The 18,337-nt window shown below is 40.3% G+C and overlaps 1 protein-coding gene across 5 annotated transcripts in view; it reads right to left on the reverse strand.

Moving 5' to 3' along the window:
- Window positions 1-18,337, reverse strand: part of SPATS2L (spermatogenesis associated, serine-rich 2-like) — a 172,750-nt gene that overhangs the window by 15,465 nt on the left and 138,948 nt on the right. For all 5 annotated transcript variants that reach the window (XM_011949962.1, XM_011949961.1, XM_011949959.1 and 2 more), the window contains one exon: window positions 3,450-3,508. In XM_011949962.1, the coding sequence (XP_011805352.1) occupies window positions 3,450-3,508 (59 nt within the window). The remainder of the gene's footprint in view (window positions 1-3,449; window positions 3,509-18,337) is intronic.

An 18,337-nucleotide genomic window follows, 5' to 3' on the forward strand; every position in this document is an offset into this window, starting at 1 on the left:
AAAAGAAAATCTTAAGGCTTCTCAAAACAATAACCCTAAGCAGCAAATATGCTCAAAATCCCAAGGTGGGGGCCAGGAGCCACAGAAGTGGCTCTTCAAGCACAAAGTATTTTTTGAAATACTTTTTATTCCTTAAAAATTCTCGTGATTTTGCATTCTACTTCATAATTTGTTTGTGTTACTACAAATTTACAAAGTAATGTTTTCTTGCCATATCTCTAGTGCAATTGACACCTGTGCTTACCTGTGTATAAACATGAAGTCTGAGACCCTAGCACCACAACACACTTGGTTTCGTGTATTGTAAAATCTGTGTAGGAACTGATCACATATTGTAGGGTTACTGTGGAAACACATGGAATAACATATGTGAGGTGTTTAGTATAGTATACTCAAAATGCTGACTCTGAATATTATTGATAAAGTGAGATCTCTTCATCTAGAACATACTTCCTCTTTTTTGCAATTACATGACTGTTCACTAATATCGGTTCCCACAGTCTATAGATACTGATTTATTTACAATAACTCATTTAACAAGTATTTATGAAGTACCTGCAGTATTCTCAGCACTGGGTTAGGTGCCATGAGAGATTTAGGAGCTTCTGTTATAATTGAGAAAATATAGTTTATAACCTGTACAGGAAATGTAAAGTGTGAAAAATACTCTTGAGACCACAGAGAACCAAGTTAAAGATGGTGGTTGTAAAGACAGTTCTGTAGTTAGTGGGGAGAAATTCCATGGTTCCTTCTATCTGTGGAGAAGACATAATGTGGATATAGGCTTGTCATTTGAGAAATGCAATAGAACCCCTGACCTCCATTTTTTTATTGTAATATGGGGGGTTGGGGTAATTTACTAATAAGAGCTCTTCCCTTTTTGTACACATATTGTGTCAGGCCCTGTGCTAAGTGCCTGACATGTATTTTTTCATTTTATCTTTACAATAACTACTTGAGATGGATATTATTATTATTGTTGTTGTTGTTATTATTATTTTTAATACAGGGTCTCTCTCTGTTACCCAGGCTGGAGTGTAATGGCATGATCCTGGCTTGCTGCAGCTTAAACTCCTGAGCTCAAGTGATTCTCCCCTCTCACCCTCTAGAATAGCTAGAACTATGGGCACATGCCACCACACGTGGCTAATTTATTTTTTTAGAGATGGGTTCTTACTATGTTGCCCAGGCTAATCTCAAACTCTTGGCCTCAAGCAATCCTCCTGCCCTGGTCTTCCAAAGGGTCTGGGGTTATATGTGTGAGCCATTGTCAGGGCCTAAGGAATATTAGACTTTGAGAAGTCAACAACATGGTTCAGGGACACAGAGCCAGTTAGAGATGGAGGCTGGACTTGAACTCAGTTCTGCCTGCCTCAAAGGCATACAAATGGGCTTCCCCTGGGCTGAGGGTAGTTCAAAAACCAGGACCTGCTGTGCCAATTACTGAAGTTACGTGAACCCTACCAGCCAATCTAGCAGTTTCAGCTAGCCTGAAAGCTTGGTGAGTGCAGGCTCTACATTTGTCTGTTTGCTGTTTATCCTGGACACAAGGAAGCCCATGTATTTACTGATTGAATAAGTTTTTAAAATGAATGCTCTCCAGAGATGCTCCAAATTCCACAGGTCTTGGCATCAAACACTATCATACTCAAGAAGGAAAAATGAGTATATGAAACCCGAGGTCTTTTGTTGACCTCTAAGAAAAGTGATGATGTGCTAGTGACTTTCTATTTTGCTTCAAGATCATTTGTGTCTGTGTTGGTTGTTAGCATTGTTATCATTAGGACATGCAACCGAAGTAAGCTATACTTGAGAAGTAGGGAAAATCCCAAGTAGTGTATATTATCTACTTTTACTGAAGATATCAACAAATTTCATAAGAATAAACTAATTTCACAATCAAAGAGATTGTTTAACTACCTAAATAGTCCATAGCTTCACCCTGGATCACATTAGTTTCATTTAACAAAGCTTGCTGTGTTTCACAATTCTAAAATGTTGCTTACAATTACTTAGATGCCTGACTAAAGGAGGTCTGAAATGAATACCAAAATAATTTAGAAAACTGTGTAACAAAAATAACGATAGCTATTTTCCATAAAGTGACACTTGAATTATGGCTTAGGTCCAGACAAGAAAAATAGAAAAGAATGAAGAATCTAGTCTGATCTTTCATTCTGGCAAAAGAAAGACATCACATCAAAGGTAAAGGGATTTCACTGAAATCTGGTTAGGGGCACAGACTGCCATTTATCCAATTCATCTTTGGGTAAAGATGAGGAATTTAAAATGCCCAGGAGACAAGGATTGTAAAACTAAATCCCAGCTGAAAAATATGGTCTTAGGGGCCCCATTAACACAGCAAACTAAATTCAACAATAAGAGAGGGTCTTGCACATTCACTTGTGGTTTGATGTTGAATCTGACTGAGTAATCTTGTCTTTGTTGAAATTTCCAACTCATGAGCCTCAGTCTATTTAAGATGGTAATTCTTCTCTACGATTCAAGTGACTTTACCACAGTGGAAAAGTTTAGAAATCAGCATAAAGAAAATAAAACAAGTCAAATCCAGAACGTTAATATTTTATGTTAAATTTAGGATTAAGTTTTGCAACGATCAAGATAATTTGAGCATGTTCATTATTTAAACAGAGAATTTGGTACATTAAGCAATGTGATTTGTGATTTTCAATTTAAAATATGGAATTGATTTTCTTTTGCAGTTTTAAGTTGGCAGGTGTCAGTGTATTTGACGAAGTTCACGAACAGAACTGGAGTATTTTAAGACAACTCTGTTTAGTGTATCTTTAATTTTGAATTATTAATCTTATAAGAGTTGCTTAAAAGCTTAGGAACACTTTGCTCGTTAGGTTTGTGAGTTTGCCTTGTCTGACGTCTGAAGTGCTTAAGACAAATCAGATATATTAAATTTATATATGTAATTAAAAATGTTGAGGGGAATTTAAGTAATTAAGTTTCAAATGGGACTACTTTTCTAGGAAAATTTAATATGATAAACTTAATTGAACCTAAAAAAGAACTAGTAAAAATGATGATGAGATTTATAAGTTATAAAGAGTGAAAACTGTCTTAAAATCTAACACTAAATTCAATGTCATTTTAAATCCAATTAACTATAAGTTCTTTATGTGCACAAACATCCCTTTGGACTTTAGAAAACTCAGCTGACACCTATTATGTACTGAGTGTCCATCCTGCCATGCACTCACCTGTATGAGGTGAGTGTTACAACTATATACTTTTGCCAGATGATGTAAATGAGGCTTCCAGGGGCTAAGTGACATGCCTAAGGTTACAGAGTTCATAAGCCAAAATTTCAGTATAAATTTTAGGACCCTGCTCAGAATCTGGTGTCATTGTCAGTCTGACCTATGGATTGCTTCTGATTGGGAAGCTCCTAATCAAATAACCATGTGTCATCTACTTACTGGCTTCTTCTTTAACTTTATCCATTTCTGCCATTAATGAAACTTCTTTGTCAATGATGCTGGGGAAAAACAAAAACAAAGCAAAGAATGCTCAATCAAAGATAAACTTTTAGTAAGCACTGAAAGTAAAAGAAAAATTATTTTCATTAAACAAAATACAAAATTACCATAAATATTTCTATGTTACAATGCCAGCAGTACACTCTGCCTCTCCAAAAAATGAGGCAACATGGAAGGGATGTTCCCAAGGATTACATAGTGACATCTGCTGATTAAATCATTGTCAACAAACCTAAAAAAAAGTCTTTTAGACTTTCAGAATTGTGCTGCTTTGAATTTAAATTTGGGAATATTTTTGTCCTATGCATTCCAAAGTTCCAAAACAATATAATAAGTATTTGAAAAGCTGGCACTTAGGTCCTTAAGAACCGTAGTTCCCAGTGTCTCTGTGCTCCACCCTGAGAGAGTCTGGCTGGGAGGGAAGGAGATGGGCCCAGTTCTGCTGCAGATGGTCCTGGGACCATACTTTGAGAAATATGATCTGGGCCAATCCATCCACATGCTCAACAACATGAGTCTCTGCTTTTCTCATTCTCCCGAGTAAGCATCTCAAGGTTCTAATGAACTTTTTCTCATATTTCATTTATTTTTTGGTTAGTTGTTTGAAAAGTTATTATCTGCATAAAGCTAACAATGATCTGCCCCAAAGTTTGCTTCTCTCCTATCCCATCCCAACTCCCAGTTCTCTAGTTCCCCTCCCAGAAGTAATGCATCATGACAAATTCCTTATATGTCCTTTTACAGATTTTTATGTAGGAAGGAGTGAAGAGAGGTTTCAGCAAAAAGGCAGGGAGCTGTGCAGGGTGAAAAGCCTGGGGAAAACCACCATGGTGGGTGAGCACAGATGTCAGATTCTCTTTATATTTTTAGTTTAGTCATAAATATTAAATATATATCTTTAAAATATAAGGACTTTTGGGGACCACAATCATTTACTATAACACCTATAAAACATTCACAATAATTTAATGTTTTCAGATATCTACCTAGTATTCAAATTTCCCCAACTGTCCCATAAATCTTTTTTTCTTTTTAAACAGTGTCTTAAAACCAGGATCTAAACAAGCCCTGTTCATTCCAATTGGTTGACTGACTCTTAAATCTGTTTTAATCCAGAGGTTCCCTCTCATCTGTTTTCTCATCCCCTTTGCAATTTATTTGTTGAAGAACTTAGGTTGTTTGTCCTGAAGAGCTGTGCAAAGTCTGAATTTTGCTGATTACACCTCCATGGTGTTCTTTAGCCTGTTCTTTTGTATTTCCTATAAATTTGTTATTAGATGTAGAAATTTGATTAGATTCAGGTTTTATTTTCTTAGGAGGAACACTTGATAAGTGTATTGTGTCATTATGTGTGTGCTGATGGAAGTATACGATATGAACTACTCCACCCGAAAAAAAATCACACTGAGTTTCATCAGATTTCTACATCTAAAATGGCAAATTTATAGGAAATACAAAAGACATCTCTCTTTTTTATGATCTTAGCAGCCACTGTTGATCATTGCCTAGATTTATAGGGTTTGCAAAATTGAGATATTCACGTTCTGTCACTCCTTCTTCATTTATTTCCTGGAATTCTTCCATAAAGAGAAACTTTATCAATTATTTGGTTATCCTGAAGTACAGTTTGTATAGGTAAGGCAGGATGAATGCTTGATTCTCCCCTTTTATTTGTTTTCAAAATGACAGTTGGTTCCTTAGCATCCTTCAAACATAATCAAGAAGTTTTTTTGCTTGTTTGTATATTTTAATTATACATATTAATTATAAACTCATATTTAATGTGCTTCAATACACTGTTATCATCTTTATTACTCTCAGATTGTTCCATCACATGGACTTTTTCTTCTCCATCAGATGTACTTTTGCAATTTAAAGTGTGTTGAAAACTTATTTCCTCTGAAAAATTTTGCAGTTATTTGTCAAGGTAAGAAGTGACTTCTGGGATGTATCTATAGCAGTTTGGGGGCTCCTCAACTAGATTGTGCAACATAAATGCTTGAAGAATAAAGGACTGTGTGCTGAGGAACTCAGCTCTTCCCAGCCAGGAAACCCTAGTGGAAAGGACTAATTGCACAGTGCATGGCACGTGCTCCAGAACTGGATTCTAAGCCTAGTTCCTCAACTGTAGACAGCATCAGTCAGCCCCATGACACACATGACTTATGGTCACTGGATATGATTACTTTGGTGTAACCAACGTATCAAGATGCCTGTCCGTTATCTATTGACATTACGTAGGTATGTCCATGTGTTTCAAATATAGGAAATGCACGATAGGAAAGGTGTACAGTGAGAAGGAACTCTTTATCTCATTTCTGTCCCAACGTACTCAGTTTCCCTCCCTGGAGGTCTCCAATGTGATGAGTTCTTGCATTTCCAGAGACTGTCTATGTAATCAACCAGCATATATTCAGTAATTGTATGAAATGACAGGTTGAGTCAATAGGCTTTGTGCTCCTGTGATTATGAGCTTCTCTGCCAAGTTCACAAACATAGCCATGACATAGGCAACTGTGTGTGTGTGTTTTCGTGATGTATAACCTTCTTAGAGAGGGGCACTTCTACCTTACTTTAGAGAAACAAAGACTGTCCAAGACATGCTGTTGGGGAGATATGGGGAGAATCTACAGATGCGGAGCCAGAAGCCCAAACTACAAATATATGGTTAAGCTACTCTGCTTGAGGACATGTTTTGAATTTTTATCCCTCACAGAAAGGGAAGAGAGAACAGAGAAAAGTCAGCACGATGACATTCTTTGTGGGAGAGCTGAGAAGGATGTGAGAGGACCTGCCAGGACTTACTGGGGAAATAGTGAAAAGCAGATAGAGAGGAAAAAAAATGACAATGGCAAGAAGAAGAAATTAAGATTCCCTTCCTTGAATCAACTAGAAGGCTTTATAGAGTCCCCAGGTTTGGACAGCATGCCTAGCACACACTAAGGGAAATAGCTGCATGTGACACAAGACTGGCATGTCCTCAGATGCCCAGTGGAGGGGAGAGGAGCAGAATGCAGGCAAAGCAGAGGCCCTGGAGGCTTGGGAATCCTCCCACCTGTGTGTGGGGTTGGAGGAATGGTGTGGGCAAGGGCCTTTGCTAATTTCTTTATCAGCTACAAGACCATCATAACACTCTTGTTGATCAAATTTGTTAACATAACTTTGTGCCCAGAGAATTTACAAGATGGACATTTGGGGTATAATACATGTCCCCAGGTCTAACGCGTATTAAACAAAGCTGGGTATTTATATACAATGGTTAGTTCAGGCCTTCTGGGCTAGCAACAGGAGGCAAGAGGGTTTACACAATAAATTGTTAATCTGCTTAATGCACACCCTTGAGGATGTGAAAGAGCCTGTGAAGTTGGCATCAAACCAGGCTTCCATTCCTCTGGGTATTTCCATAGAAGATCGTCCTCAAGCATCGTAGTAATTCAAGCTCTGCTATCTATGGGTGGCTGCTTTCAAAACTCATGTGCACAAAGGCAAGCCAGTGATCTCTGCTGACTCAGGACCCAGCTTGGAGCTGATGAACTGATGCAAACCAAGATCAGGGGCTAGCCCGGGGCAGATAAACCCAGCCTGCCCTTGAGAATCTCAATGTGTAGACCTTAGAGTTCCTTAGGTTTTGCTTTCCAGGCAGTAGGCTTGTCAAGGGAAGAATAATGGTGGGAAGTGGATGTGGAGGAAGTAGTAAAGCCAGCCTGTTCTTTGGCAGGCTATCAGACAGCGAGGAGCCAGCCTCACATCAAGTGAGTGCCAGACTAAAAGAAGGTCAAATAGGAAAGACCGTGCCTAAATCCTTCTAAATGCCCACAAAGCCTGTGGTGTCTGGGTGTGTCACATCCAGTTTTGGGAGTAATTTCATCGGTGCCATTTCCATGATCTGTGGAATCTTCTTAGAGGTACCAGGACAGAGATAGACATGTGTGGACAGTCAAGTGTGGCTTGACAACTCTGCAGGCTGGGTAAGGACAGAGGGTACTTGGCAAAGCCCTGGTTTAGAGTTACCAGATATGGAGGGAGGAGCGAGTTCCTTGGAGAGCAATGACATTAAGGAGTTGATGAGTCACAGAAGAATCACAGACAGTATCATGAACCGCATGCCTACTGTGGAAGCTGCAAGGTCACACACTTGCTTTCGAGGTACACCTCTGCAGACACGTATCAGCCCTCAGTTGCCTCAAAATGTGAGCTGATCACAAGGAACACTTTCTGAATGCAGATGGTAGGCCAGGCACACTAGGTAGAGCGCCAGTGCCTTCCTGGAATGATCTCATCTAAACTTCCTGACATCCCAGGAGGAGTGACCCTGGCTTTCTCCTTGCCACAGGGGCTTGAAACAAACCCTTCCCTCTGCCTTGAAGACAGCTCTTCTGCTTAACCTTGTTTCTCCTCATTTAATCAGCTCTGATCCTCCTTCAGGTCTTTGCTTAATCGTCACTTCCTTAGAGACTCAGTTTTAAAAATTGAGTTTTTAAAAACTTCTGTTCAATTTCATGATCTTAAGACTATTATGGGTTGCTCAACAAAAATTTCTTGATAGTGATGAATATAAGGGAAGACAACATATTCATTTTTCTGTGGTGTAACAATAATGAAACTTACTAACTAGTACATTGTGGTGCCTGCACATACATCACATTTATGCAAAACTTTATATAATTTTGGTTGCTGAAGGAATTTAATCATTTGAGACATAAGCTTATGAGTAAAGGTGTCACGATACTCACCAAACACACAAAGTTTGGCTGAGTTAAAACAGACAGTTTGCAAACTGTGATGGTTTAATTACTGAAATTTGTTCTCCCACCAGTGATCATCTGAAATGCTAAGTTCTGAATGTTTTTGCTTTTCCACAGTGATCCTGAGTACTTGACAGAAACACGTAACTCTTTAATTGGCTTTCCACTGGCCACTAAAAGTTTTCTAAATGGTTGGGTAAAGCCCTCTGGAGGGCACCAGGCACATCAAACGTGTTCTACATAAACAGAGCGCCCATAAAATCCACGAGGACCTCACATGTTTCAGATATGCCCTTTCTCCTTCTAAAAACACATCTTCTCATTTTAGCCAAACTGCCTGGATAGTAAAATTTTATTTTGTTGCCATAAAAAAGCTTTTATTATCAAAGCAATAAGGTGTAAGGAGGAGATTACCATGGTAAAAGACTTTACAGTTTATTATATAGTTAATCACAGAGATAAAGTGTCATTTTATAAAAATGTTTCCACTGTCTTGATTCTTTTCTATAGAGGACTGATAATAACAATAATGAAAAGAATCAGAAAGCCTCTTTAGCAGTAATAGATTTATCATTTTCTGCCCTGTGAAAGGCTCTTTAAATTTGGAGATGGAGGCATTGAGTGACAAAACTGATTCATTTGGAAGCTTGGGTGAGTCATGTCGGGCCCAATATTCTTAAAAAATAAAGATGCCACCATAGAGAGGCAGCCACAGGACCATCACTGTGGTTGATAAGCTGTAGAGCAGAACCTGCTGGTAGATACTGAGGAATGAAAGCAGAATTTCAAAGGGGAGGTGAAGAACTCAATCTGTAACATAACAACAGCCAGACTTAGATGTTAAAGAGTTAAAACCAGGCCACATTCCATCTTCCATGCATTTGCCTCAGGGAGACTAGAGTGAGAGGAATTGCTGGGGACCATCTGATCCCAGACACTTTTGCTGCAGAAACTTCTTGTGGGGAAAGTACTTCAGTTGGAGCTTCCTTAACTCATCATCTGCCAAGCTGACAATTGCAGGATGGGAGCATGGGGAGGGAGGCAGGCCCAACAGGAGGGAACTGCTGGGGAGAAAGGATGCTAATGAATGCTAATGAATATTTCAGCCTTCCTGGCCTCTACCAAATAGCATAAAGCATGCCAAAGACTGATAAGCCCTACAGCCAGGCTTCCGTACATAAAGAATTTCCATTTCTTTCACTAAAAAGAAAACAGTGCTATAAAATCATCTCTCTCCACTGTGGGCTCTGTTCCTTCTTAATGCAAAGGAATAAGAACTGTGACCAACAGTTCTAACATCCCCTGAGAGGGACGTCAGCTGGGCTGATAGCCTAGTAGTGCCCACTGACCACCACGTGGGCCTTGAGCTGGGAAGCTACAGTTGCCCCGTACTAGCTAGAAATGAGCATCTGTACCCCTTCCCTTGCCCACTAGTTGCAAGACAGGAAAACTTCCTTTATACATTTAAGGCATAATGTACTGTTCCCATGAGTACCATTTCTAGTCCAACTCCCCAAGTATTACCAGCAATTCTTGGGCCCAGGGCAAAGCTAGTCAGGGGTTTCAGCTCACCAATTTCTCAACTGTTGCAGCTGTCAACAAAGATGCTTCCCTGGCTTGACAGTCACAAATGCAGCAAGACTGTATGGTTCTTTATTCCCAGGGTCAGGGAATAAAGAACCCTGGCAGCCCTAACTGCAAAGGGCACTCACGCTCTTGCACACTGCCAATTATCGGCTCTGCCTTGCTGTTCTGCTCCCCATCCTGTCCTCTCTCCTGTACCCTCTATGCTGGTTACTGGTGTCATCTCTCACCCAGTGTCCATGGCTCCTCTTTCTTCACTTCCCACATGGTTACATCCTCTGAAGTCTACCCCAGAAATGTCTGTCTGTCCCATGCACCTCTCCACTTCCACTGACTCATTATTAACCCTGAGCACATTATCAAGTCCTTGGCTATTTGTTGTTGTTTATTGTTACACTGCTGGAATTCCCGGGTCTGTCACCTTCCACTCTCTATATATTTGCATTTAGGTTTTACAGCAACCTGAATTCTTTACAAAATTGGAAAATAATAATAGATTTTTTTTTCTTAAATGCAGCACTGGTGACAAATTGGTCCTTCTAAAGATTTCTAGGATTTAACAGTGTTATTTGGTAAACATATAAAACCCAACATACATGTCCACAGCATGTAGACTGGGGTTTAGCACACAACCCTTTGAAAGACTGCCTACTAATCATGCCCATCCAGGAAATACAGTGGGGGTGCCTCAAGCATGAACCACACTCAACGTACAAAGCAAAGTCAAAATCCATCTGACTGTCAATGAACGTCAATGACTACACCCAATTGCCAATCAGGCTGACATTTTATTTCTACTTCTTTTATGAGAGGCAATACAATGTGTTAATATTGCTTAGTCTGCATATTTTATGTTGGAATCATACAATGATTTGAAATCATGGTTAATAAATTGTTCATCGTACTGTCTGAGGTGCATTTCTGGAATGAGACACACAGATTTAGTATAAAGACTAATTCTCAACATTAGTAATATTTTGGAGTTCTTCAAAAAGGACATAATTAATTTAAAAAAATACACAGGGATTTCTTTTTCTTATTGGAATTTTTAAAATGACAGAATAGCATAATCCCATAGTATGGAAATCCCACAACATCAAATGTTCAACTAAAAGTCTATATTCCTCTGTTTAGAAATTATACATGACTTTGATGAACAATAGAAATTTTTATCTTTGCTAATTACTTATTAGTTCAGTTTTTTTTTTTCATGGAGATCCCTATTCAGGGAAAGTAACTTGACTGTATTTCAGTTTCTTTGACTATAAAAATGCTGACTCCCCCGCTTCCCCTTTTAAAGTTACATCTGCTGGGCGCAGTGGCTCATGCCTATAATCCCAGCACTTTGGGAGGCCGAGGTGGGCAGATCACCTCAGGTTAGGAGTTCAAGATCAGCCTGGCCAACATGATGAAACCCCATCTCTACTAAAAAACTGGAAAATATTAGAAAGCAGGATAAAATGAAACAAATTTCAAAATAAAACAAAATAAAGCAAAATGCCCCTTTGTCTCAAGCACAAGAATAGAGCCAACCACTCTGATCACTGTTGTATTTCCTTCCAAAAAAAAAAAAAAAACAACACAGTGGGGGCAAGGGGAAGGGCATTTATGTAGATGTCATCATGATTGCTGAACATAAATAACAGGAACAGAAACTGGAAGAAACTGATATGGAACAAGAAGTGCCAGAAATGCTGGCCCACATTCAACCCAAGGCAGCCAGGCCTAGCCTCCTCTGCTCCTGGCCTCCAGGCAGGCTCTCGTGTGAAAAGGGGAGAGGAGGGGCTCTTCTTGTTTTTGACCTAGAAGGCTCTTCCCCACAATCGCAGGTGCTGTTACTGCCCATGGTAAGGCCCTACTCTAGTCCAGGCTTCCAAAGTGGAGCACGAATACAATATTAATTTTTATGTACTCACTTTTTATTCTAAGTAGGCTTTCCTAATCTTTAGTATACAGATTAACAGTAGTACACATGTATAATTTATAAATGAACTTTCTGATTCGAGAGGGATGTGCTCAAAATTCATTTATTGATGGAGACCACCATCATTATTTTTATTAATTTTTTTTTTTTTTGAGACAGGATCTGGCTCTGTTGCCTAGGTTGGAGTGCAGTGGTGTGGGTGTGATGTTGGCTCACTGCAGTCTCTGCCTCCTGGGCTCAGGCGATCCTTCACCTAAGCCTCCTGAGTAGCTGGGACCGCAGATCTACACCACCACACCCAGCTAATTTTTGTATTTTTTTGGTAGAGACAGGTTTTTTCCATGTTGTCCAGGTTCATCTTGAACTCCTGGCCTCAAGCAATCCTCCCACCTCAGCCTCCCAAAGTGCTGGAATAATAGGTATAAGCCACCGTGCCCAGCTGAGACCATCATTATTGATGGAAGGAGGGTACTTCTCCCTGAGCACATTATGTTCTTTCGTGCCTCTGGTTCTTTGTGTTGCTTCTTCTGCATGGAGTCTTCTTTCTTCCTTCTCCATCTGGCAAATTTCTAGTCTTCCTTCAAGATCCTGCTCAAAGATCACCTCTGCAATGGAACCTATCCTAATGAGCCAGGCAGAGCTGATTTTCCCTTCCCCTAGCTCCATTTCAGCTTGTTTACATCTGCAGCCACCAGTGCATGGGCTTTTTTAGGAAAAAGACTTGTCTTTATCCCTCAGTCTTTCTAGAAGTGCTCCTTCAAGTGTGGTCTGCAGACCACCTACATTTGTACTCACTGCACTCACTGAATGGAAGATTCTTGGGTGCCACCCAACATCCATGGAATCAGAATATCTGGGAATGGGGCCCTGATGCTCCTCGTGCACTCAAATGTTTGAGAAGTAGTGGCTTGACACACATTCATCTATCTATTAAGTGGATGAATGAAGAAAGGGGAAGAGAGAGGTAGAGAAGGTGTGGCAAGACGAGAAAGGGGAAGGGGAGCTGTTCTGGTGGCAAATGTGACATTCAGAACTGGGAGTCCCTTTGTCTTACTTCTCTCTTCATCAAGCAGTAAAACGTAAAAGTGGTGATGAACCATTCCTATCCCATAGCTGGAATCCACTGCATGCTAAATAAACAGAAAGTTGGGAGGGATAACTTATCGCCAGTGTCTTGGTGTAGAGGAAAGGAAATTTCCCAAATGCTACTCTGGAAGAGAATCAACCTTAACTGAACATCTCTTATGGGCCAGGCTTGCGATGTTCTAGAATGATGCGATAAATGCATTACTTGTGTATGAATTTTCACAAAACCCCTAGAAAGTGGTAACAGTACTCCTGTTTTATAGCTGTGAAGGAGTTAAAAAAACTCAACCAGGTTCAGAGCTAGAATATGTAGAGATGAGATTTAAACCTTATTTTAACTCTACATCCCATGCCTCCTAATTAAGTGGCTAATAAACCTTGGAAAATGTGTCTTTTATTAGAATACGGCCTGGTAAGAATCAAGAGTTTATAGTCACTAGAAGCAGCATGTAGTATACATATAACGAATTCTGTTTTATCGGCTTCACGTACAGTCTTTCTATACGATTTGTTGCTGACTTAGCTGACGAACTGCCCAAAATAACTCCTTAGTCTCACTGTACCAGTCCAAAAACAGAAATAAGCTCCAAGATGCAGTATGAAATTGTAATTTAGGACTCACTTTTCAGTATTATAATGTATTTTATATTTATACTAATATATAAGAACAAATTCATCTTCTTTTTTCTAGTGAAAATAGACCGTATGGCATATATTTTTTAAAAAAGAATCCTATGTATCCTATGGGAATATGTAGATAGAACAATTTGCTTATTTCCTCTTTATTTTTCTATTTTATGATGAAAACAAACAATTCCTTTTCAGAAGTACATTCCCAGGCTGGTTGATTGGTAAGCTTTCATCTGCTGAAAAGATTCAGAAATCTTCTCCGATTTCAGGCTGAAATTAGAATCAATTTCTTGTCTTCCAGCTCTTATTGCGGGCCTTTATTCTGCAAAGAAGGCTGCAGTGCCGGCAGAGCTGACTGCCAGTGCCAAGTGTGTGGCTGACATAACGTATGGAGGTAATCCACACATGGAGCTCAGGAAGCCTATTAATACGAGGTGCTATTTATGCTGGTTTCCTGGGGACTGTACCTAAACTGAAAAGGCCAGTTCAGTACTTTTTGTATTTATCAACCTGGTCTTCCTTCATGTCAACTGATTCATTCAGTCCTTGCAAAGGCAGGCCCTGGGGAAACATCTATTGTAGAGAAAAACCTCAGGGAGGAAAGAAAATAGGAAAAGAGGAGCGTTCACTTCCAAAGAGTGAGCTACACCTATTTAGAAAGACACGTATTCACAAACGAGGCAAAATTTGAAATATACTGCACCACAGGGACTTGCTTTAGTCACAAAGTCATGGGAACCTTGAGTCTCTCCATGTAATATGGGTATTTGCCCTTTTCACAATTTCAGAATAGATCCTGGAGCTTATTTCGGTTTATTGGACTGGTGCAGAGTGAGGAAAAGGAGTCATTTTGGGCAATTTGTCAGCTAGACAGCAACAGAAACCATACACATGGCTCTCTTGAGGCATAAATATATTTATTAGCCTCTTCCATTATTGTCTCTTGGTGTCCCTTGCAAGTAAATGTTCACCCCCATACTCTCTGTTCCTTTAACTTCTGGCATAATATTGAATATTGGGTGTGGGGAGAAAAAAGTTTGTTTAATTTTCTTTCTGTGGTGCTTTGTGCAAGTCACAAGCAGGTGAACACTTAGAAAAACTACTTGATGAGAAGGAAAGGGATTAGTCAGAAAGTCTGGTTTGTATAGATTTTGATCAATGAAAGGATTGTATTCATTTCCAGAGCAGAAAGAGATACAGCCCTTTTATTAAATGTCTTTTAAAACAAAACATTAAAAAACACAATAGAAACTCTTGATTTTATTAGAAAACAAAACCAAAACCACACTGAACTCTTACGATTTTTGTTGTTGTTGTTGTTGTTTTGTTTTTGTTGTTTAAACAGTCTTGTTCTATCACCCAGGCTGGAGTGCGGTGGTGTGATCTCAGCTCACTGCGACCTCTGCCTCCCAGGTTCAAGTGATTCTCCTGCCTCAGCTTCCTGAGTAGCTGGGATTACAGGCATGCGCCACCATATCTGGCTAATTTTTGTATATTTAGTAGAGACAGGGTTTAGCCATGTTGTGTCTCGACCTCCTGACCTCAAGTAATCTACCCACCTCAGCCTCCCAAAGTGCTGGGATTACAGGTGTGGGCCACCGTGCCCAGCCATTTGTTTGTTTTTGAGATAGGGTCTTTCTCTGTTGCCCAGCCTGCAGTATAATGGCATGATCACAGCTTACACAGCCTCAACCTGGGGGCTCAAATGATCTTCCCACCTCAGCCTCTTGAGTAGCTGGGACTACAGGACCGTACCACCACATCTGGCTAATTTTAAATTTTTTTGTAGAGATGAGGTCTCCCGATGTTGCTCTAGCTGGCCAAACTCTTGATTTTTGTCTTCACTAACCGTTTAATCTAAGGAACTGGCAAAATTTAGTAAATGTTTAACACATTCCTGATAATTAAAAATGGAATTGAAAGCTTTTAAAAATTATTATGTAACAATGCTAAGTGGCTGAAAAGGCTCCTAAAGGCAGCTTTCCTACTGGTAATCCTATTATAAACATGCCGTGTTGAATGGCACAGAGAAAAGCATCATCTTATTACCGTACAACTACACTATCCTACCCCAGATACTCTCAGCGCACACCAGGAGTGTTTACTATCAATATTTCAGCCACGTTGGTTTAACAATGGAATCTTGACTCATTCTTCATACTTGTATCAACATCTTCCATGTGACTGAACTCAAAACCCAAATTTGCTTGTTGCCACAGCATCTATTCTGTGACACAGATGTGATCCTAGGATCTGTTTCGCCTAACACGTATTTTTCCTATGCCCACCTGTTAAAGTATATATAGTGCCACAATTCCAGTGATTCTCCTAATTAAGACAGAGTAATGAAATGGCCAATAAGTATTTGTTCAACCACTACGGCACTGTAAGATATATAAAAGACCTGCTTCATTTGGCTTAAAGAACACAATGGCTGGCACATCTGGGTATGTCACCGGTATCAGAGTAGTTGGATATATGCCAGGTATGCCCAGAAACACCAAGTAATATTGCTGCCTGGCTGAAGCCAAAGAAGAAGAAGAACCCCCAAGCAGACATTTAATGGAACAATTCCTTACTGTATTTATCTTTACATGTCTCAGATCTTCATCCTAATCCTGGTCCCCACTGCGATATTTGGTTTTATTGCAAAATGAGAAAAAGACTCAGGTAGAAACAGAATGGCTAATGAAAGTGACTGCTTATCATTAGCTACAACCTTCGGTTCTTAATTTTTCCATTTTCTCCTAAGGACTGAGTAGAATTCTATAATGAAAAAGAGACGATAAAGCAAAGCCTTCAATTTTCTACACTTCAGTATAATTGTTTTTCTGATCTCAAGGAGACAAAAATGTAATTTGACCTTTAAAATGTGTAGTGAGAGGGTTTACATTTCAGGCACTATGGAAAAAATATTTCCTGCTGCACTGATATGAAATGAGAAGACAAATATAGTATGTTTCTTTGGGTTTGTAAGTGATTGGAAAGTCCCTCTTTCATATCTCCAGTGGTGGCTTAGGAGGGCAGCTGGGGGCAGACAGATGCTCAGGGATGTTTCAGAGGGAAGAGTCTCCATCCTTCCCTCAAGGAGCTCCAGCAGAAGCGAGGTGGCAGGATGAGTGAGACACTCTTCCTCTCACTTTCCTCTCACTCAGGCTTTCCCAGCACTACAGACATTTTGGGTCAGGGGAGCGGTGGGAGAGATGGCTAGCAGCATCCCTAGCCTCTACCTAATAGATGCCAGCGGCACTCTCTCCCTGTGGCTGTGACAACCAAAAATATTTCCAAATCAACGGTCTCCTGGGGGCAAAATCGTCCCATTAAGAACCACTGCTGTGGCCCTAGATATATCACTCCCTTTGCAAGACTCTCGACCAGCAAATGTCAGTTTTCAACCACAGATGTCAAGAGAATGTTTTTGGTTTTTATTGAGACAGGGTCTCACTCTGTCATCCAGGCTGGAGTGCAGTGGCATGAATATGGCTCACAGCAGCCTTGAATTCCTGGACTTAAGCGATCCTCCCACCTCAGCCTCCTGAATAGCTGGGACCACAGGCATATACCATTATGCCCAGCTAATCAAAAAATTGTAGAGATGAGGTCTCTCCATGTTGTCTAGGCTGGTCTCCAACTCCTGGGCTCAAGCAATCCTCCTGCCTCAGCCTTCCAAGGTGTTGGGATTGCAGGCATGAGCCACCGTGCCTGGCCCTTTTGTTGTTGTTGTTGTTTTTGAGGTAGTCTCACTCTGTTGTCTAGGCTGGAGTGCAGTGGAGCCATCTTGGCTCACTGCAACCTCCACCTCCCAGGTTCAAGTGATTTTCCTGCCTCAGCCTTCTGAGTAGCTGGGATTACAGGTATACGCCACCATGCCTGGCTAATTTTTTGTATTTTTAGTAGATATGGGGTTTTACCACATTGGCCAGGCTAGTCTTGAACTCCTGACCTCAGGTGATCCACCTGCCTCAGCCTCCCAAAGTGCTGGGATTACAGGTGTGAGCCACCGTGCCCGGTCTGTTGTTTTATTTAAAAGCCCGGTACTGTCAGTATCTCTGGGGGTGGCACTTAGGCAAGAGAGGACTATAAAGCTCTGACTTTTTATTTATAGTGTACACACATATACTTTGGTATGCATAGAAGTAGATACTAATATATAGACATTATCTTTTAATGTTAAGTTGTTCACAAAGAGAACACATAAAAAACCCAAAGGACACAGAAAAGCCAGGGTTTATCATTGTTTGGAAAGCCAGGAGTCACATGAAAGCAGCTAAAATTTGGAGAATAAGGGCGGGGAAAAAAAACAAAAACAACCAATTAACATGGCAAGAATCAGCTGTGAAAAACCTGCAAAAGTGATGGGTCTTACTTGGACTCAAACTAAAGGGGCTTCAAGGATATATGTTTCAACAATTTAAAATTATCCGGGTATCCGAGGAGAGCAAACTGGGCATATGGGACACATGGTTACATAGGTGGTTCTGATTCTCAACAGTGCCACTGGCAATTTCCCATATGGGAGACTTCAAGATCACATCCTGGGAAAAATGCACAATATTTAAAGTGTCAATGGTGACATCTGGTTTGTATGTGAGGCCACCTGTAGACCACATTGATAATCTGTGTGTGATTTTGCTTGGCTATTAACAGGGCTTCAGTAGCAGATGAGAAGGATTTGAGGGATGAGAAAGATAAACTTATTTCAAAATAGCTTTTTCTTCTGCCTAAAAGTCCCACTTTTATTTTATTATTACTTTTTGAGGCAGGGTCTCACTCTGTTGCCCAAGCTGGAGTGCAGTGGCATGATCTCGGCCCACTACAGCTTCGACTTCCTAGACTCCACTGATCCTCCCACCTCTCAG

This window comes from Colobus angolensis, unplaced genomic scaffold (genome assembly GCF_000951035.1).
Source record: "Colobus angolensis palliatus isolate OR3802 unplaced genomic scaffold, Cang.pa_1.0 Scaffold30, whole genome shotgun sequence".
Lineage (NCBI taxonomy): Eukaryota > Metazoa > Chordata > Mammalia > Primates > Cercopithecidae > Colobus > Colobus angolensis.